Genomic DNA, 24,802 nt, shown 5'->3' with positions numbered 1-24,802 from the left:
TGCACTATTTTACTGTATAAACAGCTATCAATAACTTCATTCACATTAGGGCTGTCAACGAATATTCTATATTCAAATATATATTCAAATAGTTGTTAAAAACAACACTAGGAAGTTAAGTTCGGCCAACTTAATTGCATTGAGTTAAGGCGAATGAATAGGTTAAATGTGTTTAATTTGAACTCGATTAAAATAAAGTTTAACTAAATGAACTAAATCTAGTTGAAACTGATTAAACCATTCATATAGATTAAACTCTACAAAAATGTTAACCCAACTCAATATTATAGTGTTAGAGTAACGTAATTGTTTAGCATAGAAAGAAACAAATAAATCATTGTGCAAATCATTTCCATGATTTTTTAAAGTAATGCCAACTAGATTTTTTTGAGTGTATATTACAAGAATGAAATAGACTAGAAAATAGGCTACAAATACGCTTCATGCACTGGTTTGATTATATGCAGTTTCATTCCGAGAAAAAGTTCCATGTTTACCACAGCACAGCTCCATCAGAGTGCCCTATGTCGGTTCTATACTCTATCTACTTCAATTGTTTTACTGAGCCATAGTGGTTTACTTCGATGACTAAACCCGTACATTTCAACTGTGATCATCCCCAAATAAAGGTAAAGGTTAATGAACATACTGTGTATTCCTTCACCAGCTTCTCTGGATCTTCGTTCAAGTAAACACATAGACCTTTGAGGACGCATTCTCGTCTGACGTCAATGCTTGCAGTCAAAGTATGCAGATAAAATAACATTAGGAACACCATCTAAACCAACAATCTTATTAATCACAATGATTAACCACGCAATATCAGTGTGTAAATTAGTATGTGAACCCTTGGGATCCAGGGGTGTTAGCAACAAGTGCAGACGACCAATAAAGGCAACAGGTAAGTAAACAAAATACAAAAGCTCTACGAGTAGAATAGCCTCTCTTTAACTTTTCCATTGTCATCATACCTGGGTTATGGGTACCATGTTGCTCTTGATCGTTCTCCCTTGACATACACCTGGATCAGGTTTTCAGAGTAAAGATCCAGCTGGGAGAAGAAATTTGACTGCAAATTGATTGTTGTGATTCTCTTGAATTCTGCATTCACCTACAGAAAAAATTAATTTGTTTGACTTTGTTGTTATCACTGGTGTTAGGTACACATACGATACTGCAATTCAGTTCGTTCAAGACATGCAAATGCACAATACATAAAGTCCATAAGTATTCACAGGAAATTATATATTCCAATAGAAGTAAAAAAAACGGAATGTTTCTTCACTTACCTCACACACATGGAAGAGAGCTGGCCACCTTGTGTTGATCATCCTATCATGGGTGCCTCTTGAATTACCGCTTAATGAGCAGTGAGGCTGACGTGAAAGTGTCCCTGATTTGGGGTTGCGAGAGTTGGCAACCCTATCAATGACAATACTGTACTTTCAAATGTGGAATTAAAACGTCAAATGGAAATTTGTCTGGTTTGATCAATCATTATTCTAGATAAACTGCATGCCTTACATTTTTTATATGTATAAATATATATACAGATCGCTCCAAAATAGTGTTCGCCTCCGGAGGGCCGCGGAAGAGCCGCCTTCGATATAACTGGGGCGGAACGGGGGCTGGCCGTCCGGGAAACGTAAGCAGTTGCCGCTGGCGGTGCGCCGGCAAACGTGGTTGCGATTACGCCAAACTGTCGCTTGTACTGCCTCTGGATAACCGCCGATGGTCCGCAGACTCATTGCTATCTGGGAGAGTCGGTACAACGGCCTGCTAACAATATATTTGCCGTGCGCAGCTATTGGCCTTGTTCCAAACTAACGTTAGCTAATTTATATCCTATATTCCAGTATTAAACCAAATTGACGGTAGTATTACTCTTAGTAAATGAAACGTGTGCTTAGTCATGTATTTTCATTCAAATTCAGCAGTAACGTTAGCGCGCTAATGTAACCCTACAAGGAGTATGCTATCGTCATTAAGATTAATTTCTTAGTCAAGGTTAGCTAGTCGTGAACACCTTATAATATATTGCTAAAACATTACCTCGTCAATAACAATAGCTCACTGTTCACATTGGTAGGTTTCAAAAAGGAGTAACGTAACGTTATATAAGCTAACATGACATAGCTAGCCATGCATGGGGACTTTGGGCTTTTTAAATGTGGTAAAAAACAACACTACATAAAAATAGCCTCAACAGAACAACCAGCTAAGATATGAAGACATTAATGCATGTATAATTGTTTTACGTTACGTTTTTGAAGTTCATGCCAATCCTACATGACTGAATTACATTCACATTGAAAACATGAATGAATATCGTTCATGTTACACAATATTAAATGTAAAAAACAGCCAATATCCTTTTTTTGAGTGCACATACACAACAACAGGGTGGAACGTGCGGGGGCGAGGGTTTCGTCTCGTTTCTAGAGGGGTGAAGAGTTCACATATGATTTCTATGACCTTCGCGGTGCAGCTCCCCAGCTGCACGTGATAATTGGCATAAGATGTTGAAAAAGCATAATATCCACCCACCGCGCCCTATCAGTAACTACAGTACATCATGTAAAATCATCATGTCAGGGCGACTGTGGGTGGAGCGTCCAATCAGAGGGTCACAGGTTCCATCCGGGGCGCTTTGAGGGGTCGGGAGGCTAGAAAAGCACTTTGCATTTTTTTACTCTTTCTACTCTTTTAAAAGAATAAATTGTACTTTTGAATGGAACATGAAATAAAAAATGAACACAAAAGATCTTTTTAACCCTGTTTCTCAGGGAGCAGATGTTCAACTAGAAGACGACCCGTTCAATCCACCAGGGGGCGTCACGTGACCGTTACTGTAAACTGATTACCATTAAGGGCTTCTCCATTTACACCATGAGTCACGCCCCAAAGGGCAATGAGACAAACCATTGGTTTGCTGCACCACAAAGACCTGTTTGAACCTGAGACATGAAGCTTCATGATTGGTAGAGATGTAGAGTGGGAGGTTCTCTGTAGTTTCACTTCTGTGAGTGAGTACTCTCCTCAGATGGAGGACGCACTTCAGGTCCTTCACATGAGTGAACACACCAGAAAGGACCGACACGTGGTAAATAAGTTATAATGAACTTCACTGACTGAGGACTTTACTTGTTGATGATCTTCAGGTCGCATGACTCAAGACGTCCAAGGTAAGGAGAGAATTACTTCATGTTGATGATTATATTAACATTTATTATGTGAGGATTCGTGGATTACACAATATTTTATTTATTTTGTTCTAATTGTTGGTACTAGATGTTCACACTGTGCTTCATTGATGAATAAGAAGCTGATGGAGGAAACACGAGGTCTGTGGAGACAAAAGCTTTGAAACCTGAGAGCTTCATGTGGTCGTTGAATGATTCAATCTGAGAGAGTTTAGTGTTTTTATTCTATGATTCATGGCGAGTCGAGTCCAGAACGGCTGAACAGAACTTTGTTACAGCGTCAATGGTTTCACATCATCCTGAATACAGCGTGTAGAACCAGTTGGTCCATGAGTCTCTTTGTGTCTTTTTCCCCTGAAGACAACGTGCTGATGGAGGTTAAACTCTGCACCGGATCAGGAACTAAAGTAAATTAAGATTTAAAATTGAAAAAAGACCTGAAACTTTTAAATATATGATTTAAATCTGAAAATATAAAATCTGTGATATAATAAAAAACTGAAATGAAAAACTTTCAGGTTCACATTTCTTTTTTAAACGATCAGAACCTTTGGCCTCCATGAGGCTCCATCAGGTCTGTTTGAAGAGTTTATGGTTCAGTTATAAAGACGGTTCATAAATAGAGAAGTTATGAACAATACCTTCTGCTCTTTGTGAGGGTTTAGTTCTGTTCCTTTGTCCAACTGTTGAGTGTTTGATGCTCTGAGGCAAACATCTGAAGCCCTTTATGAACCTTTTCACTAAGGAATGATTCAAGTCATTTTAATGTGACGTTAAAAACGAAATAACCAGTGAAGGCAGGAGAGTAAAACGAGGTAAACAAAGACTGTCACAATAAAATGTATACATTAAAACACCAAAGATCAAATGGAGAAAAAAATCATGAAATCACACAATATTTATTCATCTATTTGTGACCTGGAGATATTCTACATACAAGAGCCAGAGACTGTCTGAAAACTGTTCATTAACTACACAAATAAATGAAGTTACATGTGAGATGTCAGGGGCCCGTAACGCTACACAAAGAATGTGCTGTGATGTGAGAGCACGTCCACGATGAGGGACGTTACATGAGGACACAGAGGTTATGGACATATTTGATGGACTGTGAAGAAAAAGGACACCGTTCAAACAAGTATTTATCTGCAAATGACAATAAATCTAATCAGGGCTCAATATTCTCTCCCGACGTTTAACATCCTGAGAAGTAAAACCGCTTCTTTTGTTCATTTGTGGAAACTGAGCTAAATCCGCCTGATTCACAGTATGAATGAATGAGGAAATGAAAGCGCGCTGTGTCATTGGCTGGCTGCTGTCAGAGGGAGGAGCCTGTGAAAGAAGAACAACTGCTCCCGACCAGGTGAGGTTCACAGCCTCAGTTACCATAGCAACTGACCCTGAGCTTTAGTTTCCTCCCTTTCTGAAGCAGACAACCAGAGTTTCCTCATCGCAGGGTGAACAAACTCTGAGTTTCCACTAAACCTGCTTCTTCAAACGGACCCCTGCTCCATCACTGTGTCACAGCAGAAAGCCCAAGAAATTCTGACCTAAAAAAGGTCCATGCAAGAGACTTATGAACAAGTCTGTGTCTAATGTCTCAGGGAGGTTGTCATCAGCATCAAAGCGTTGTGTGTTTGTAACAAACATGATGATGAACACAAAGAGCATCAGGATGTGAAGACACACTGTAGATTGATGATGTGATGATGATGTGATGTTGGAGCCTCTTCTCCTCTGTCTCCTCTCACAGGGAGGAGATGATCTGCAGCATCCTGGTGATCTTCATCCTGACCTCCTGTGTCTGTGGTCAGTTCACTTTAGTGTTTGTAAAGCAGCTGTGAAGCATCAGCACACACTCCTCAGAAACATCTGGAGATGGAGTCTAAAGGCTCCATGTTAAAGCTGTCACTTTGTCACCTCCTCCTCTCCTTCTCTGTCTCCTCAGCAGGGTCATTTGTAGTGAATGTGACACAGAGCTGGTATCATGCAGAGGAGAACCACAACATCTCACTGGAATGGATGTTCCCCACCAGCACAAACCACTCCACCAACTCCCTCTATGTCTCCTGTGAGATGTTAGTTGATCAGACAGCCTACGTCCTGTTTGTGCTACATGGAGGTGTGGAGATCCCAGAGTATCAGGATCAACGCTTTGCAGGACGAGTCCAGTGGGACAAAGACGTCCTCAGAGAAGGACGACTCAGACTTCACATCTCCAGACTCCAGACTAATGACTCTGGGCTGTACTGGTGTCAAGTGGACACAAGTTATGGGAAGAACTATAAGGAATGTCACCTCAATGTCACTGGTAGGTTCATGAAGTTAAACTTACTAACACGTTTAATTCAGCAGCTTTATTCAGATAAATAAACCTCTTTCTTTACATTAATAAACAGATTTGTTGGGTCTCTTTGCAGCAGTGAAGGATCGACCTGAACCTGAGACAACCAGTGACACCAGTCTGAGAGGATGGATCGGCCTCTACTGTGCACTGGGATTACTGGGACTAGCAGCAGCTCTATTGTTCGTTCATTTTGCGTTGCAAAAAATGGGTCAGAGGAGGTCTGACTGATGTCCACCTGGGATTAGGGGTCCAGGGTCAGATTGTCCGTCTGGGTCACTGGGGGTTTGACGTGGTTTCACTCTCTCTTTGACATTAACGTCCTTACAATATTCTATACGTCACAGAACACGTTACATTTGCACTAAATCTTAATGAATTACTGACTGAGATTCATAGGACTGTGTTCATGCTGTTTGTGTACAAGTAGAGGGACTTTTTACTGAAATGAGATGCACAACGTTTAGTGGCTACAACTATTTTGTGCTGAAAGGCAGCTATTTACTTACTATTCATAATTTTGCTGGTAACCGTGTTATAAAAACAACAAGGTACTCGAGGCAGTACTTCAATAATGTAACAGTTTGCAGGTTGCCTAACAACAACCCGAACTGTCACATCATTGGACGATCAAGTACAGCCTCTCGTACCTCATTGCTTAATTATAATGCAGGTAGATGAAATCCAGCATTCTGATTGGTTGAGAGTGAGTCACGGGGTGTACTCTACACATGAATGAGATGGTGCGATGTCTAGCTAGGAGACCCAGCACAAACTAAAGTCCATCTCCTAGCAGATCATCTTCTGGTGCTAACAGACGTGATGTTGCTGCTGATCTGTTGCTAAGCAACAGCCACATGTACAGGGAGGATCTCCTCTCGGCTGCTGACAGATGAAACACAACGTTTGGCAGCTACATGGCAGAACTTTACTTACTACTCATAATGTGTCTGGTGTATTATAAGCGTCGGGCCAAACACGACCCTTGAAGTGTAACATTGATCGATGATGGAGAACTTTATTCCTTAAACGTCAACCCGGACAGTTTTTATCTAACAGTCCAGTAAAACTATTGATAAAAAGGATTGTGTAATGTTTTCGGGTGATTAAACGGTGTTAAAGCGTTTGAGGCAAATTTAATTATGAAAGTCTAAATAGTTTTAACCAGAGTGGGTAAAAGGACGCTGGTTTGGTTCTGACCCGTTTTCAAGGCGATCCACTAATAAAATGAACACAAACAGCGTCAGGCTGCGTTTGTCCGGGTCAGGACACCGTTCAGTATTTCAGGGTTTGTTTTATTCTCTTTGGTTACTCTAAAGTTTTTTAAATGATTAATATGCATTCTGTAAACAGTCAGGAATTTAACATGTTTTTATACTATTTATTAAAGCTTTTGTCCACCTTCCACTAAATAGTAACTTCTATTTGTTTCATAGCAAATTACGAGCAAGTTAAAGATGATTCACACGTTTCCATCCGCTTCATTTCAAGCTGTTTTTATGTGTTTTATCTTTTGTTTTATTCATTGATGTTGTTGTTTGAGTCTCACTATAAATGACCATTTATTTGTTTGTCATACGAGTAAAGTTGTCCTTCCTTAATGAAACCACATCCACTAACTTCCTTTATCAAAGCAGAGCCACAAGCAGCTACACAATGGTCAACAGCTTCATCTAAATGATTATTTTAGACATGACTTTAAAGGACTGATGTTGTTTTGTTTCTTCTACACAAATGTACACGTGTCAGTTTGTCAGATGTTCTGTCCCTGATCCCCAAATAAAGACTAATGCAGATGTTTCCGTTAGCTTGTGGTTTGGGTGTTTTTTTCTGTTCATGTTGCTTCATTTCCTGTTGGCAAGTTAGAACTTGAGGGTGAAAACGGTGCACACTGATCATACAGAGCCTCCTCTCTCTCTTCATCACCTCTTGTTCACTTGCAGTAACGCGTCCATCTCAACAGATATGTCTTCCTCCACAGATTATAAGGAATTTAAACATTAGGAGTCGTCACACCCCTTTATTAAGGAAAGAAAGACAACCTTTTATGAACTGCATGTTGAACATAATTGAACTTGTGTTGCATGTGATTTTGATTCAGGTCTTACAAAAAAGTCTTTATTTTCATATTTTTTAATTATTGGAGGTTTTATATTTTTCAGTTGCAGATTTTATATTTTTGGATTTGAAGTTTATTTGAGTTTCCAAACCCCTTTTCACTTTCACATTCTATTTCAGGCTTTTAGCTTTAATGTGACCCTTGAAGGCATCATTTTCAAACCTTCCTCACCCACATTTCTCTTTGGCCAATGCAGGTCCATTTTATTTGTGTAGCACATTTAAACAACAACCTTCAAACTGCTTCATATAAAACCATTAAAGCATCCAACATGAAGCAGGGAGATTTAATACCAGGACACTGATTAAAACACTAATATTACATACGTATTAGGTGATGATGTTATGCATGTTATGGGATGTTTGCATCAAGGAGCTTTAGACCAAGGTTTTATTCATTGAATGTTTTAACGATCAGGGATTCAGGAGAGAGACGCATTTCAGGTTTGGTTCTTTGACCTTTGACCTCCTGCCTGTCGAAGGGAAAAGAGACCTGAGCTTTGTTCTGCTAGTAGACCCCACGTAGCTGTTTTATTTTAATCTAAATTGTCTTTGAGTACTATGAAAAGTGCTATATAACTAATGAATTAAGACATACAATACAAATGTATTCTTATTATTTTTAATACATTAAAAATTCAACAATTCATTAATATCTCCTTACTATCATTATTAATTACTCAGGAAATTCAAAAAGTCAGTGATCAAAAGCATCCTCAATAATACAAATGTATGACATCACCACCAGCTGTCAGCAGCTGTTTGGAGACTCTGTGAGGAGATCTTCCCTCCTGCAGATGTTGCTTCGAACGAGCTGCTCGGGTTGGAATATTTATTCAGCCAGAGCACCAGTGAGTCCCTTTTCTCTGATGACATCATCAATGATAGACCTGGTTGATTTGAAAATACGTTAAATATAAAACATTAACTCAATACAGTTGTTCAGGTACTCCAGTGCTGTGGAGTCTCCTACTGCTCCTCCTCCTTCCTGGGACAGCACTAATGCAGTTTCAACATTACTTAAAGCGATAAAGTACGAGAGGCTCTGCTTTATCGTCCAATAATGTAACAGTTTGAGGGCAACCTTCGACCAAACAAAAAGCAATAAGTAAATACGTAACATTCCTTTAACCAAAAAATGCTGCTGGGATGATGGGAAGCATCTCCAGCTGTTTCTGCTGCTGTTGCCTAGCAACCTGCTGAGCTTAAAGCCTTAAAACCCCAGAAAACAAAGTACAGATAAGGAATATAATCTTCTCATTTCATTTAGGAATGATATATTTCAGGCTGAGAGAACATTTTATGGTTATGGTCTTGTCATTTTCTCCTTCCTTCTGCCGTGTTTCATGCCCTTTAGTAGTGGCAGTGATAATTGGCAAGGGGGGGTCCTGTCATCCTGCGACGCTGTTGGCCAGGGCTCCCTGTAATCAACCCTCAAGGTGCATTAAAACATAAAACAAACCATGCTAAAACCATCAAAACAATAATTTGCAGCATCCACCCAGGTAACACATGTGTCAATATATAGGAACTCAAGTACCTGATACTTTCATCAGCTCCAAAACAAGAACTGATGAGTCCCATCAGTTCTTGTTTTGGAGCTGATGAAAGTATCAGGTACTTGAGTCGCCATCATGTTTGCTCATGGTTTTTGGGGGGATTTTTGTTTTGCTGGAAACAAATAACTCGAGTTGATAGGAGAGAATAAACCTTTTTTCCCTTTCATTAGCAACTCTCATGCACTGCTCCACCCGAGCTGCCGTGAGCACCACCTGTGACCTTCCAATACACACACACACATCACACTCCTGGTAGGCCACATGCAGCATGAGAGTAGGCAGCAAACTCCATGTCTGCACACGCTGTGGCCCACAGACCCAGGGACGTACAGAGGAGCAGAGGAAGGCTTCCTGCCACGTGGCGCTGATGTCCTCGTCAAAAGGACAGTGTAGGACAGCGAAGACGTCACCTCTGTTGTGGACAACCAGTGATGAGCTGCATGTGTTTAGAAATGCATCACGTTGTGAATACTGGAAGCAAATAATGCAATGAGGTGAATGACTACATCTGATTGGAGGAACCCTGCATTTTGTAAATAGTTCACATCTTCATGCAAATACCTGTACATTTAGTAAATACATTATTTATTCATGAATATTCTCCCTTTGCTGCATTTGATCCAATAAAGCAGAAAGTGTTACAGTGAAGAGTTGTGGAATATCTGTTAATGAATACAATGGGAGTGTTTGTTTCCTCATGTTTAGGGACATAAATACATGTAGAGCCACATTACCTGTGTGTATGTGACTATATTAAAATATATATTATTTGTCATAAGGGAATTTTAAAATACAGAAGTTACAAATATAAACAACATTAACTCACAAGTACAATTTTTTATTTTAAATAAGTTGTAGTTTGACATTCATCAAACAAATGAATCAATAGAAAGGAGTCTGTTTACTGTGAATAAACAATGAGGACACGTGAAGGACACACATCATGAGACATGATGGGACACATCTTGCAGCTGAGGGACCAATGGCTGTCTCTCAGGGAGCAGATGTTCAACTAGAAGACGACACCTGTTCAGTCCACCAGGGGGCATCACGTGACTAACAGACAGTTAAACTGTAAACTGATCACTATCAAGGGCTTCTCCATTTACACCATGAGTCACGCCCCAAAGGGAAATGAGGCAAACCGTGTGTTTGAAGCTTCATGATTGGTAGAGATGAAGAGTGGGAGGTTCTTTCTGTTTCTTCCCTTCTGTGAAACTGTACTCATATTCAGATAGAGGACACACTTCAGGTCCTTCACATGTGTGAACTGAGCATAAAAAACCGACACATGGTCCCTGATCGATATTTTATTCTTAACGGTGTAAATAAGTTATAATGAACTTCACTGACTGAGGACTTTACTTGTTGATGATCTTCAGGTCACATGACTCAAGACGTCCACGGTAAGGAGAGAATTACTTCATGTTGATGATTGTTGATGTTGAAGTCTGAATCGGAAAAACAACAAAGATTTTAAATTGATTTTGAATTGATAAAAGAATATACAGATCCACAAGGCTATAAGTGCACCATGACTTAAAAAGTCAAAACCATGCAGGGAGGGTCTGACGTACCGTGGTCCGCTTTTAGCGAAGTCTAAATTATCTTCGGTATTTCCGAGTCTGAGATTAATCAAACTTATTGGGAGATAAATTACAGTCCGGGAGGTAATTCAGTAGTTGTCATGATTAGTAACGATTAAAAAGTCGTGGAAAAAGTTCTCTCTTTATGGAGCCAGTGTGAGGAGTTCCTCAACGAGGAAAGACGCTGCAGAACGCGCATGCGCAAAGCGCCGCGCCTGTCAGTCTGAACTGTTGCAAGCCTCTGGCGCAGTTTGTGTCTTTGTCCCCTGAAGACAATGTGCTGACGGAAGTTAAACTCTGCACCGGATCAGGAAGTAAAGTAAATACAGTTTTTAAATTGAAAAAAAGACCTAAAACTTTTAAATATAAGTATAATATAAAATCTGTGATATAATACCGTGAATATCCCCAGAAATATAAGCAAAGAATAAAAAAATATATATTTAATTTTAAAAAAATGTGATGATGATGTGATGTTGGAGCCTCTTCTCCTGTGTCTCCTCTCACAGGGAGGAGATGATCTGCAGCATCCTGGTGATCTTCATCCTGACCTCCTGTGTCTGTGGTCAGTTCACTTTAGTGTTTGTAAAGCAGCTGTGAAGCATCAGCACACACTCCTCAGAAACATCTGGAGATGGAGTCTAAAGGCTCCATGTTAAAGCTGTCACTTTGTCACCTCCTCCTCTCCTTCTCTGTCTCCTCAGCAGGGTCATTTGTAGTGAATGTGACACAGAGCTGGTATCATGCAGAGGAGAACCACAACATCTCACTGGAATGGATGTTCCCCACCAGCACGGACCACTCCACCAACTCCCTCTATGTCTCCTGTGAGATGTTAGCTGATGAGAAATGCGTCCTGTTGAGTCTATATGAAGGTGTCGAGCTCTCAGAGTTTCAGGATAAACGCTTTGCAGGACGATTCCAGTGGGACAAAGACGTCCTCAGAGAAGGACGACTCAGACTTCACATCTCCAGACTCCAGACTAATGACTCTGGGCTGTACTGGTGTGAAGTGTCGTCAGGTAATGAGAGGAACTCAAAGAAATGTCACCTCAATGTCACTGGTAGGTTCATGAAGTTAAACTTACTAACACGTTTAATTCAGCAGCTTTATTCAGATAAATAAACCTCTTTCTTTACATTAATAAACAGATTTGTTGGGTCTCTTTGCAGCAGTGAAGGATCGACCTGAACCTGAGAGAACCAGTGACACCAGTCTGAGAGGAAGGATCGGTCTCTACTGTGTACTGGTACTGGTACTGACAGCTCTGCTTTGTTTCTGTCTGTGTTGCACAAACCGATTCATGATCAGCAGAAGAAACGATCCTCTTTACAAAGTATAGACTAGTTATTTATTTATAGTTTGAGCTGATCTGACAGGTGGAGACACTAAGTTGGTTTTCCCTTCCCCCTCAAAAAGAAGCTCTCGTCCTCATGGATCCCCTCGACGAAGCACTGATATTATCTGGATCAGTTGATCTGCCGTTGTACTGTTGATCAAGTCTTCCCCCTTATGAAGTAGGACAGGATCAATGATCCTGATCACTGAAGCCTGGTTCAAATTAACAGGATTGTTTGAGTGCAGATCAGCAGGTGAGGAACCGAGAGCCAGACTTCCATCATCTGGTTCCTCTCAGCTGGCTGATAGAAAACTTTTAGAGAAACGGGGCTCAGAGTTCTGATCCGCATCAAATGAAACATCATCCACAGCACGTACTTAGTGATTCATCTCTAAATGTTTGCATCAAGGTCCGACTGCTGCTAAACACAAAGTATTGTTGTCCTCAATGAACACGTTTTTAATGTTCTATGTAACATTCGTATATTTCTACACTTGTTTGTTGGACTGGAGAGAAACGTTCTTTCAACTTCAGTGTATTTTTGGTGCATTGGAATTTATATTACGCTAACTATGCACTTTTTAATGTATGTTAATGATGACATCTGTGTACAAGTCTTTAACTTCTTTATGCTCTTTTCTTTTCCATAAGCCAATCAAACCTTTGTTTACACAACTTTTAATGTGTGAACAAAATTGTGTTTCATGTTTTTAGTGTAAAACTCATTGTTTGATTGCCTTTCAGTACTGTAAAAACCGCTGTACAACTAAAATATATTTTTACCTACAGTGCACATTCACTAAAAGATCAACACAACACATTAATAACTTGTTACCAAAAAACTTGCATTATGTTTTCAACCACTCAGGTATTGTTGTTTTTATTCATGAAATAAAAAGTGTCTCAACCCAAATCAGCCTCTTCCTTTGTCGTAATAATTCGAACATCTCCTATTGCCAGGAAGAGGGACAGCAAAAAGAGGAAAGTGGAAGAACACAAAACAACAAGTAACAAAAATCAAACCACGACACCTTTTTCTTCTTCCTTTACTTGCTTCCTGAAACATAATTCTGCTTCATGATGACTGCCGACCTCATGAGAGGGGCCCCTTGAGGGGGGGTCCCGATTACAGTGTCATTGCACTTTACTGCATTGACCATCAAAGGGGCCCCACACAGTTTGTCGTTGCATTTTATTCTTAACCAGTTGTTGTCTTGCGGCGCTGTACCGGCCGGTACCGGCTTACTTTTACCACTGATGATGAGATACACAAGTCAACGTCACAAGGAGCCTCAGAGATCTCTCATGTGTAACCAGGTCCCAGCAGGTGTCTCCTGACACGTTCTCCTCATCCTCCTGGTTCTGAAAGGAAATCAATGTTCTGTTGTACTCTGACCTTCATTGTTACATTATGAACGCATCATAACATTTAAAATAAGTCATTTTTAGTTGTGTGGTGCTGCTCTACACGTGTACTTCAGGTACCGTAGGAGATGGTGACCCCAGTAATCAGAGGTGTGGACTCGAGTCATGTGACTTGGACTCGAGTCATGTGACTTGGACTCGAGTCAGACTCGAGTCATGAATTTGATGACTTCAGACTCGACTCGACAAAACGTACAAAGACTTGCAACTCGACTTGGACTTGAACACCGATGACTCGTGACTTGACTTGGACTCGAGCCTTTTGACTCGAGAAGACTTGCTACTTCCCATGAAAACTGGGGGAAACATTTTCACACCACCGCACCGCTGTTTATCTGCATCTGTCAAAAAAATGTGCGCCACTTGTATGCAGAGAGCGCTGCCTGCACGACATCCAATCACTGCAGTCCATTTGACCAACGAGACAGCTCGTTCATGGTTACAAAAATCGGGATTTTTGAACCCGGATTCAGACTCCGATGGAAATCCTCGCCAACATTATGTCAACGTCCGTTTTAAAGTAGTGTAATGAGCTGAGTTAAAGTTATTAGTTAATCAGTTATGCAGATGTTGCATGTGTTCACGTTATGCTCTGTTACCAGCTGTAGTTACGCGAGACAACCCGAGTTTTGGGGGGCCGTGTATGCGGAAGTGTTCGTTCGGCGTGGTGACGGCCAACAGTGACCGAAGTTGAGTTTTTTTATATAAATAAATGCAGCGGAGTTGCAAGCCAGTCATCGCCTCCTTATTTACGCTGCAGCATTGGGGTGAGCGTTACAGTACTATAACACAGTCACAGTCGATCCACCATTACCCTTCCCTTCGTAGTCTAGGTCTGTGAGGCAGCGCACCATCACCCAGGGCTCCCCGTCCCCACTATAATAAAAGGACTCGAAATGACTCGAAAATAAAATGGTACGACTTGTGACTCGCCTTGGGACTTGCTTCGTCCTTGACTCGACTTGATTCGATACTCGAGGGCAATGACTTGTGCCTTGCATAACAGTGACTTATTCCCACCTCTGCCAGTTATCCACGCAGTGAACCCAGAACCCAAATGCCAGAATCTGAATGAATCTACAGTCCAAACCCGCCTCCTGGCTTTGAAAGGCTGGTAAAGTTCTGCTCTGGTGGAGATCCGCCTGACGGAGGACGAGCAGAGGAAGCAGGTCCTTGAAGCCTGGAACGTGGTGGAGGAGCACGACTCCTCTCCAGCTCCTCTACTGCCCCACAGAGAGAGAGCAGCTGCTGGATGCTGCTGAGATCCAGAGGCTGAAGATGGCTAAACGCTACCTCCAGCTCCACAAGAGCCTCCTCCATCAGTCCCTCCATCTCTGTCCACCTTCTGCTGGTGACCTCAGCTCTCCATCCTGGGCCACATGCAGCATGAGCCACAGAGTAGGCAGCAAACTCCATGTCTGCACACGCTGTGGCCCACAGACCCAGGGACGTACAGAGGAGCAGAGGAAGGCTTCCTGCCACGTGGCGCTGATGTCCTCGTCAAAAGGACAGCGTAGGACAGCGAAGACGTCACCTCTGTTGTGGACAACCAGTGATGAGAAAATACAGAAGTTACAAATAAAAACAACATATCATCTGAAAGTTTAAATAAGTAAAGACATTTTCTAACATTACAGTAAACAGAAGCAATATGGAGACCACTGCTCCTTTAACAACAAATACAACATTCATTCCCATGCCCACTTCTCCTCTTGGGATGATAACCACAGTAGCAGGGGGCTCGCCGCGGCCCGACCATCAAAAACAGGACCATCAGTTTGCTGACAGTCAAAACACCAACGTGGTCTGTCACTTAATAATACAGCTGCTCCTCCTCGGGGGTGGACCATTGCTTTCTACAGATGAGCACAAAACGGGAGGGGGGGGGGTCCATTATTTAGCCATAATGTACAGTTACTGTACACTGACCCGAGCGTTCCATATCTCTGTGCACTCAAAGTAACACGTTAGCTTGTGCGGAACCGTTAGTTGACATTTAAGCTTTAAGCTCGGTGAAAAAACAAACAAAACGGAAATCCCACAAATAGACTTTTGCAACCAGACAATTAATTGATGTAGACATCATGAGCGATGTGAATAAATTAGATGGTGCGGCCACTCCACTGCGCTTCTCGTCTAACACACCCGGACTGTCACATTATTGGAATGTAAAGTATAGCCTCTCGTAACTTTAATAAGAGAGAAGTCTTTAACGTCTTAAAACCGTCTTCTCAATCTGAAAACTCCAATAAATCATTCCTCACTTACCTTGCCACATCCTGATAAGTATGATGCCCATCTTTGTTCAACTGACTGAATTGAAACAAAATGGTAAATCTGCTCCTGTTGATAAATTTCAGGCTGAGAAAAGAACATTTCTGGTTACTTTAAATTCAAATTGAATCTGTTAATGTTTACTACTTATTTAGAATTACTGAATGTAATGAATGCAACTGAATGTAGTATTGCAATCTTAGGGCAGAGGACATTTCAGCAATGTTGTCAATAAAAAACAGCAAACACATTCATTAACCTGTATGCAAAGACACTTTCTACAAGCTATTTTAACTGTAATCAAAGAATATGTCCACCCTACAGCAGCTTAATGTCAGTACACACACATCGTTCTTAGTCAGCTTGATTCTTCCTCCTGCTCCAAAAAGCACAACTAAATGTAAAGTTAGTTTATAATCACAAAACAAAATGAGCAAAGGGAGTTTCGTTTCTTGGTGTATTTATTCTGTAATGTTATTGACTTAGAAAGTGATATTTCAGGTTCACAACTTGTTGCCCTGAGCTCACTTGGATCCATTTCTGTTTATATTATGAAGCAAAAACTATAGAAACCGTCATAGCGTCAACCTCTAAAGTGTAAAAGTATTTTAAGTGACTTTTCCCTAATAACTACTAACTTCACGTCTGATTCTCCTACTCTTTTCCACTCTATAACCGACGACCCCATCAACTGACTCTGTATCAGTTCATGTAACATTCGCTCCCTCTCTCCTTCCTCTGTTCCATCAAATATCCATTTACTTACATTGCCACCAACCCGCTAAAAAATATAACCTAAAAAAATAAAACCAACATTGATTGGCTCTCCTCTCATTCGGCCTAAAGCCTAAATGTTCCCAAACTGAAGCTGAACATTGTGTCTTCGTTAGCAAGTCCTTTGGGACTTGATTATCTTACCGGGTTCGGCTGTAGATTTTATGGGAAAAAAACACTTACCCAATTCTTAAGATGGCGGGTTCAGTGCTTCTCTTCACTGGTCCGTGTCCGCTCTGAGCGCGCGCTGCATAAGCCCCGCCCACCTCCACACGCGGAGAAAACGCAGAGGCAGCGATCCACTTAAATGTTGGTGACGTTTATTTGTGTTTAAAAAATGAATTTCGCGGCACCAAAAATGATTGCACGTGATGGCGACAGGCATATGCAGCCTTGATATTTCCATTGTTAATAAGCTTTTGGCGCGCAAATTACTGTTGATGAAATTATATTCACCCCCCCCCCCCCTCCCTGAAAAAAATCACACAACCAAACTGACATGAAAAAAGGGCTAGGCGTCGAAAAGCCCGCCGTTTGCATCCATGATTTTTCAAGTTCCTTTAATCGTAGCAGCTAACCTTTCACTATAGGAGTCAATGCAATGGATATTTTGTATGCTAAACATTTTACTAAAACTCTGTAAATATTCCAGCACTTTAAGGATAGAAAGGTCCGTTAATTACAGGCTACCACATAGAAGGTACCTGGCTCAGCATTGAGGGCCAGATTGTGGGCGAAGGGATCCAGTCGACCTTTGTGACAGGGCTGGCGTCTTTTTTTCTCCGGTTTTTATATCTTCAACCTGCAGTACCAAGAGGAGGCAGCGTGCACTTTTGAATTCATCCAGAGGTAAGACATTGTCTGTTAACACCTGCATTTGTTCTGGCCTAGCTGTGGCTCAAGCATGGTTTCAGCAGGTCTGGTGATGGGATTTAGCAATTAACTTTGCTTTAGAAAGTTTTAGTGCAACTTACAATATTCATAGATGCATAGGATAGTATGTTGAGGATAGTTCATGTACATTTGTTGTCTTGTTGTAGTGTTAGTCTGTGTGAATTACTAGATTTCCAACCCGTGTATAATTTTTCAGACGCTTTGTAGGTATAAACCTTGAAAAGGGGACAAAGGCTGCAAAGGGAAAAAAAGAACGGTAAATTCACACATCGCCAGCCTCTGACGCAGACTGATGGACTTCCAGTGGGATTTCATTTCAAAAAGGTGAGATATATACATACATTCATGCTCTTTGCCATTGTTTCAATAAATTTTACTTTTCAGACTTTCTATTATTTATGTCTCTCTCTCTCTCTCTCTCTTTCAGTGGAGGTGTGTTCAGGTGCGTTCTGGGCAATGTACTGTATTTTTCTGTGATTGATCTGATCTATATGTGCCTACATTTGTAAGTATTTAACTTTCAGTGTTTCTATTACAATAAAAAAGTTAATTTGAACATGGAACTATTTGATTTCTTTCACTTAAGTGTTATGTGATGTATTATGCCTATTCTTATAATAACTCAAGCTAGAATATGTATATTACAATCAATGGTACACATTACTATGCTAAAATAATAACCAATACATTTTAAAAGCAATATTTAAAGGAAACTAAATAAATGGTGATTTAACATGAAAATAATGGTAACCCTGCTGCCAGTAAATTCCTGTTAAAAAACATTACGGGTGTGCACTGTAAAAAAAACATTAACATGAATAAACTGTTAAAATAACATGAAAATAATGGTAACCCTGCTGCCTGTTATTTCCTGTTATTTAACGGGGAAATAATTTACAGTGTACCTGAACTTGTTAAAGGGTGTGCACTGTAAAAAAAAATTAACATGAATAAACTGTTAAAATAACATGAAAATAATGGTAACCCTGCTGCCTGTTATTTCCTGTTATTTAACGGGGAAATAATTTACAGTGTACCTGAACTTGTTAAAGGTTTGGCCTACAGAGTGATTGATTCAACAAATGGGTTTAAGCCACTGAGCATTGGGTGCAGAGAATGGGGTTTAAAGTTTTTCAGTGTTCAACTGGTTCTTATGAATGTCTATTCATTTGATGGTTTGTGTTTGTCATTTGAAGACAAAATACCATTTTGAGAAGAAATTACATTGTTTTGAATGTAAAGTATTGAGGGGTTTTGCCCATTGTGTGTGTGTTTTTTGATTTGTGTGTAGAGTTCTGAGAGTATGAGGCATGCTTTAGGAAAATGTGTCTAAACAATCGAGAAAAACTGTATAACAGGAAGTCTTTCCAACTGTTACTTGCATGCTGCACAGTTTCCTAGAAGTGGACTGAACCCTCACATGTTTGGAGGAACTGTTTTTGGCTGTTTAGGAGGTTTCTACCTTTCATCACTGGGTAGCAGACTACAGGTCAGTCCCACATTCGTCTTCTTTTGTTTAATACATTTCTGTAAAAATGCTATCAAGTGGCTTTCCCAACGCGGGTTCTGAATCACAGCATCCTCCAAACAGGCCGAAGCACACGCATGATGGGTTCAAGTACCTGATCCATTAATCGCTGGAACGTGGCGAGGGCCCCAAACAGGCCAGAGCCATCATGCCAAAGGTCTTCATCTTGGATCCTGCAGACAAACTGATTCACTGATTGACACGACACTCATTGCAGATGAACAAAATGAAGCTGCAGTAAAGAAATGTCCTCACTTTGAGACATCCTGACGGGTCTTTACTAAACTGACATTTCACATCTTTAAAAATAACATCCATGTGAACATTGGAACAACAGCAGATGAGAAAGAACATTGTTTAATTTCTTATATAACGATATTAAGCTTTCGTTTGGATCAGCTTACTTTGTTTCTCTTACAAAGGTGGAGGTGGAGGGTGGAGAACCTGCGTGGTTCAAATTGCTCACGATCTGTATCGAAAGCATTTTCTGTTGAGATGGACGTGTTACAACAAGTCCAAACATTTCAGAGTGGAGTTGTTGAAACCCTGTGTGATCAGTTCTTAGTGCAGTGCTTCACGGACTGAACAGTTTACGTGTTGAAGAGCTTCAGTTCACAAGATGCAAGACGTCCAAAGTAAGGAGAGAATGACTTCACATTGGTTTTAGAATTATAATAACATTTATTATGTGAAGATATTTACAGGTAATAACATTCTTTGTTTTGTTCATTAAATAGAATTAAACTGTAATAAGATGTATTTATTATTATTGATTATAATCTGATGCATCAGCAAAAACATTATTATTTAGTAAAGAACGTTTTCAACACCAGCATGAGGTGGTGTGTGTTCACCCGTGTGTGTGTGTGTGTTATAAATGTTGGTAAAGCATTTGTGTAGCACTTTCAACAAAATAGCAAAAAAGACAACCTTGAAAAGCTCAAATATCCGAGAAGCAGAGGTTGTAAATGAGTGCAGAACAGAAGAGGCTGTGATGTGGAGCTGAAGGATCTGAGGGACTCAGCAGACCTGCAGCTCTCTGGGACTGGGACTGAACAAGAAGGAGAACAACTAAACAATCAGGGACAAAGAAGTCAGTCTGAACCAAACAGAACTTTCTCCGCTTATTGAACTTGGGACAAAGTCCAGTGTGTTCCCCCTTGCACCCGATTTATTACGGGCAGAGACTCGCACGACCTGTGTGGTGTCTGCTTAGGCATGGAGCACGCCCAGCTAGCCCGCAGACAGCTGTGCAGACTGTGAGCATTTGCCGTGGCAATCTCGCGTCTCTCGTCGAGCTCTCTTCAATGAGGACGGGTTTCTATCTCCATCTAGTGGACAACGAGACAGGGGACGGCCTCCAAAGAAACAAGGCGAGGGGGGGGCCTGGAAAGACCACATACACTATGGTCTCCATGGCGACTCGACACCCATAACGTGCAATTACGCCACAAGGAACCAGAGACACACAGGGCTTAAATACACAGGGGGGGTGCAGGTGATTGGACACAGGTGGAAACAATCATCGACACGGCAGACGATCACAGGGGAAGACAGGACAAGGCAGGAAGTGAAGTCACCCCAGGGACACGAGGGACATGAGACTACAAAGTAAAACAGGACATGAACCCAAACCGTGACTAGAATAAAGTGAACATCACCATTCAGCGTCTCTGTTTGACCTTGTTGGTTCGTAGAAGAATTCAACCGTTACCAAAGTAACTTCATTCAGGATTATTCTTAATCTCAGAGAAATAGAAGCAAAAAGCAAATTGTCTACTTCCGGCTGATTGAACCACTGAGTCACAGACTGAATGAATGTTTTTCAGGCTTTGATCAATTCACAGTAATTCATATTAAATGACATATCGGATAACGATGAACTCTGACCTTGTTCTGTATAATTGTTTACTGTAAACCTCCACCTGTAGGTCCAACGCATTTAAGAACAAGTTAGAAACCAGTTTTATGTTTTGCCTTCATCTTCTGGATTATGATTCTCATCTACTTTGTGACTTTCTTCTCATTTGGTCTCAGCTCTGTGAGGGCGCTGACACTCAGCAGGACGTCACCTTCACGGAGGAACATAAAGAACCTCGTCTGGGAGAGTTATTTTATTCTTGTCTTTGTAAATGTGTCAGGAGGAAACTCACTGAGGAGTTTCCTTAATGAGGAGCTTCAGGTCACATGACTCAAGACGTCCAAGGTAAGGAGAGAATGACTTAATGGTGGTATGATTATGTTAACATTTAATGTGTCAGGATTCATGGATTACACAAGATTATGGAAGTAAATCTGTGATCGGGGGTTGAAATAAAAAGGTGATTGAATTTCTAGCACTGAATATTTATGCATTGAAATTATGTATCTGAATGTTTTTCAACATTTAAAATACTGCAAAAAATTCAACCTAAAAAAAATCTCCGTTAAAATATTCAGCCGCAAAAGAAATCACGGTTACAATATTCAACCCAAAAATTTCAACCTTGAGACTCCAACATCCGGGACACTAAGGAAGAGCAATCGATTCTAGATTCTAGATCAGGAGCGTGTGTCAAGCTGAAGGAGCGAGCGCCCAAAACACCTTCGGCTTCGGATTGTATCCATGTCCAATAATAACGGGGCTTTAACTCTTCTTTACTTTAATTAAAGTCGTTTGTGGTCATAGAATCTTTGCTGTTTGCTCTGTTAACTGTTGGTAATTACATAGTTCCTCCTATGACCACTAGGGACCACACAGATTGAAGTCCCAAATAAAGAGTTCACTGTTTTATAAATCACCGTTTAAATGTTTACTTCATCCTTGTATTCCGTCTTCATCATGGACCTTTCTTGTATTGCAAACATGTTAAAAATTGTGAGGGCATTCAATTAATAAATTATTCTTTTTAAATCCAAATAATTCCCAAAAAATATTTTTCCATTTCTATTCTAGAAAATTTCTTTTTTAGTAGTAAAGCACCAAATGGAGTATAATAGATCATTTTAATACTATAAACTTGACCTCAATGAGGCCTACCTGTGTTTGTTCTGTCCGACCTACGGCCACATCGTGTCCATCCTGTAGAGGACTTCACTTCAATGGTTGGTTTACCTTTTCATTGCTGCAGGTCATTTCTTAAGGGAAGACACTTCTCAACGTCCTTGATTGAGAAAAGTACGATATCTACATCTGATGTAGTTCAGTAAAGAGTACAATATTAAGGTGTTCAACTTTTTGTTTTTTCTCAGTAAATACTACATAATTAAAGTATTTGGGGTTTTTAGGACTTTATTTCAGTCCCCTGATGACCCCACTTTGACCTGAAGAAGAGAAGAGAAACATTCACCTCACAGGTTGTTACACAACATGATGCAGATAAATCAATAAAAGAAAGGCTGCAGTAAAGAAATGTCCTCACTACGATACTTTTAAAAGTACATTCACGTTAAAACCAGATTAACCTAAATGGAATTAACTTTCCATTAAGAGATAAAAGCATTCATTTGATTGCTTTACAATTGTTGACAAGGACTTAGTAGAGTGTGGTAAAACCTTGAGGGCACATCCGTGTTGACACACATCAGGGAAGAAGATGAAGATGATTGTGTTTACCTTTCAGGGAGGGTCATGCAGCTGATGTAGGAAATCAACACTGCACTAACATGTGTGATCGTCCTTTATGTAAGAACAGAAGCTCCTTCACTCGTGGTAGAAGATTAGGATGAGAGGACTTTACTTATTAAAGAGCGTCAGGTCACATGACTCAAGACATCCAAGGTAAGGTGATTAAATCAACATTTATTATGTGAGGTCTCGTTGATCATCAGAGATATTTACGAGTTGGAAGAATTCTTTTCCACAACAGCCTCATGAGGTGCTGTGTGTCCCTGTGAGGTGCTTGTTCTAAATGTTGGTACTAGATGTTCACACTGTGCTCCAGTGATGAGAAGATGATGGAGGAAACATGAGGTCTGGTGTTCGCCTGAAGATGTGCCTCCATTCTGTGTGACAACCACAATGTGACTCAAATCCTGTGATTTCATGATTTGAAGTCTGGATACTTTCACTGCAGTTTGTACTTCTTTTATTTGAGTGAAACATCTTCAGGAGAACCAGCTTTACTTTGTGGTAATTGTTCTCAGGGAGGTTGTCATCAGCATCAAAGCGTTGTGTGTTTGTAACAAACATGATGATGAACACAAAGAGCATCAGGATGTGAAGACACACTGTGGATTGATGATGTGATGTTGGAGCCTCTTCTCCTGTGTCTCCTCTCACAGGGAGGAGATGATCTGCAGCATCCTGGTGATCTTCATCCTGACCTCCTGTGTCTGTGGTCAGTTCACTTTAGTGTTTGTAAAGCAGCTGTGAAGCATCAGCACACACTCCTCAGAAACATCTGGAGATGGAGTCTAAAGGCTTCATGTTAAAGCTGTCACTTTGTCACCTCCTCCTCTCCTTCTCTGTCTCCTCAGCAGGGTCATTTGTAGTGAATGTGACACAGAGCTGGTATCATGCAGAGGAGAACCACAACATCTCACTGGAATGGATGTTCCCCACCAGCACGGACCACTCCACCAACGCCCTCTATGTCTCCTGTGAGATTTTAGCTGATCAGATACCCTTAGTCCTGTTTGTGCTACATGAAGGTGTGGAGGTCCCAGAGTTTCAGGATGAACGCTTTGCAGGACGAGTCCAGTGGGACAAAGACGTCCTCAGAGAAGGACGACTCAGACTTCACATCTCCAGACTCCAGACTAATGACTCTGGGCTGTACTGGTGTCAAGTGGACACAAGTTATGGGAAGAACTATAAGGAATGTCACCTCAATGTCACTGGTAGGTTCATGAAGTTAAACTTACTAACACGTTTAATTCAGCAGCTTTATTCAGATAAATAAACCTCTTTCTTTACATTAATAAACAGATTTGTTGGGTCTCTTTGCAGAAGTGAAGGATCGACCTGAACCTGAGAGAACCAGTGACACCAGTCTGAGAGGAAGGATCGGTCTCTACTGTGTACTGGGAATACTGGGACTAGCAGCAGCTCTACTGGTTGTTTCTTTATTTTTTCCTGCATTGCAAAGAAAAGATTTATGAACAGCACGACATAAAATACATCATTGTTAAATTCATCTAAGTGTTTGCACACAAAGTGTCTGACTTCTGACATCAGAGTATAAATGTATGTTGATGACATCTACTGTGTACATTCAAATTAACCGATTTATATCTGTAAATAAATAATTTCATTACATCACTTTTTAGTGTAAATTGTCTTTTTTTTTCTTTCCATGTTCAAATCACAAAACCCACCTTTTCTGAACTGATTTCAATGTGTGACCATCATTAAACAAAGAAAGTATGTCTACATCTCAACATATATTCATGTTTCATGGAGCTGTGTAAGTAAGACGTAGATGTCTCCAGGTAGAGAATGTCTTCCAGTTGGACACAGGAAGCTGGAAGGAGGCGCACAGACAGTCAGACATAATAACGCTCCAAGCTCCAGGGTTACAGGTACAAACAGAAGAGACATCGTGTGGGGACACGAGCAGAGGGAGGGATGAAGGACGAGGGGGGGGGGGGGGGGGCTTCACTCAGAGGAATGAAGGACACATTTAAACTAAAGAGCCTCGTAGGAGACACAGAGACACAACTCTCTCGTTCATAGAGCAGCTTTAAAGGACCAAACTGAGTGGACAGCGGGTTTCTATCTCCATCTAGTGGACAACGAGACAGGGGACGGCCTCCGTGGCCATGTGACACCAGAGA

General features: G+C 40.8%; 2 protein-coding genes and 1 long non-coding RNA gene across 5 annotated transcripts; all 3 read left to right on the top strand.

Moving 5' to 3' along the window:
* Nucleotides 1–3,109: 3,109 nt before the first annotated feature.
* On the top strand, nt 3,110–5,266 carry LOC134124515 (uncharacterized). Its single transcript, XR_009955867.1, has 3 exons — nt 3,110–3,185; nt 4,957–5,012; nt 5,152–5,266. It is a non-coding gene; the product is annotated as an uncharacterized LOC134124515 (long non-coding RNA).
* Nucleotides 5,267–10,450: 5,184 nt separating this feature from the next.
* On the top strand, nt 10,451–13,055 carry LOC134107474 (uncharacterized). Its single transcript, XM_062559199.1, has 4 exons — nt 10,451–10,630; nt 11,320–11,375; nt 11,515–11,874; nt 11,984–13,055. The coding sequence occupies exons 1-4, from the start codon at nt 10,596–10,598 to the stop codon at nt 12,151–12,153; spliced, it is 621 nt and encodes a 206-aa protein (XP_062415183.1). The 5' UTR covers nt 10,451–10,595; the 3' UTR covers nt 12,154–13,055.
* Nucleotides 13,056–19,602: 6,547 nt separating this feature from the next.
* On the top strand, nt 19,603–24,287 carry LOC119223047 (uncharacterized). 3 transcript variants are annotated; one of them, XM_062559166.1, is made up of 4 exons: nt 19,603–19,680; nt 23,309–23,364; nt 23,504–23,866; nt 23,976–24,287. In XM_062559166.1, exons 2-4 carry the CDS (start codon nt 23,316–23,318, stop codon nt 24,125–24,127), a joined length of 564 nt encoding a protein of 187 aa, XP_062415150.1. In that variant the 5' UTR covers nt 19,603–19,680; nt 23,309–23,315; the 3' UTR covers nt 24,128–24,287. The 3 variants fall into 3 exon arrangements, with proteins under 3 accessions (XP_062415150.1, XP_062415144.1, XP_062415118.1); XM_062559160.1 differs by lacking the exon at nt 19,603–19,680 and adding an exon at nt 20,519–21,251; XM_062559134.1 differs by lacking the exon at nt 19,603–19,680 and adding an exon at nt 20,519–22,805 and having other exon boundaries at nt 23,507–23,866.
* Nucleotides 24,288–24,802: the final 515 nt, after the last annotated feature.

Source organism: Pungitius pungitius, chromosome 1 (genome assembly GCF_949316345.1).
Source record: "Pungitius pungitius chromosome 1, fPunPun2.1, whole genome shotgun sequence".
NCBI lineage: Eukaryota > Metazoa > Chordata > Actinopteri > Perciformes > Gasterosteidae > Pungitius > Pungitius pungitius.
Note: the sequence above shows the minus strand (reverse complement) of the source record. Positions and strands in the feature narration are given on the sequence as shown.

Excerpts from the sequence above, each read along its gene's own strand:
- LOC134107474 (XM_062559199.1), top strand. The coding sequence starts at position 10,596 with ATGATCTTCAGGTCACATGACTCAAGACGTCCACG. Across the intron at positions 10,631-11,319 it reads CATGACTCAAGACGTCCACG|GGAGGAGATGATCTGCAGCA; the intron begins GTAAGGAGAGAA and ends CTCCTCTCACAG. Across the intron at positions 11,376-11,514 it reads CCTGACCTCCTGTGTCTGTG|CAGGGTCATTTGTAGTGAAT; the intron begins GTCAGTTCACTT and ends CTGTCTCCTCAG.
- LOC119223047 (XM_062559134.1), top strand. The coding sequence starts at position 22,750 with ATGAGAGGACTTTACTTATTAAAGAGCGTCAGGTCACATGACTCAAGA. Across the intron at positions 23,365-23,506 it reads CCTGACCTCCTGTGTCTGTG|GGTCATTTGTAGTGAATGTG; the intron begins GTCAGTTCACTT and ends TCTCCTCAGCAG. Across the intron at positions 23,867-23,975 it reads ATGTCACCTCAATGTCACTG|AAGTGAAGGATCGACCTGAA; the intron begins GTAGGTTCATGA and ends GTCTCTTTGCAG.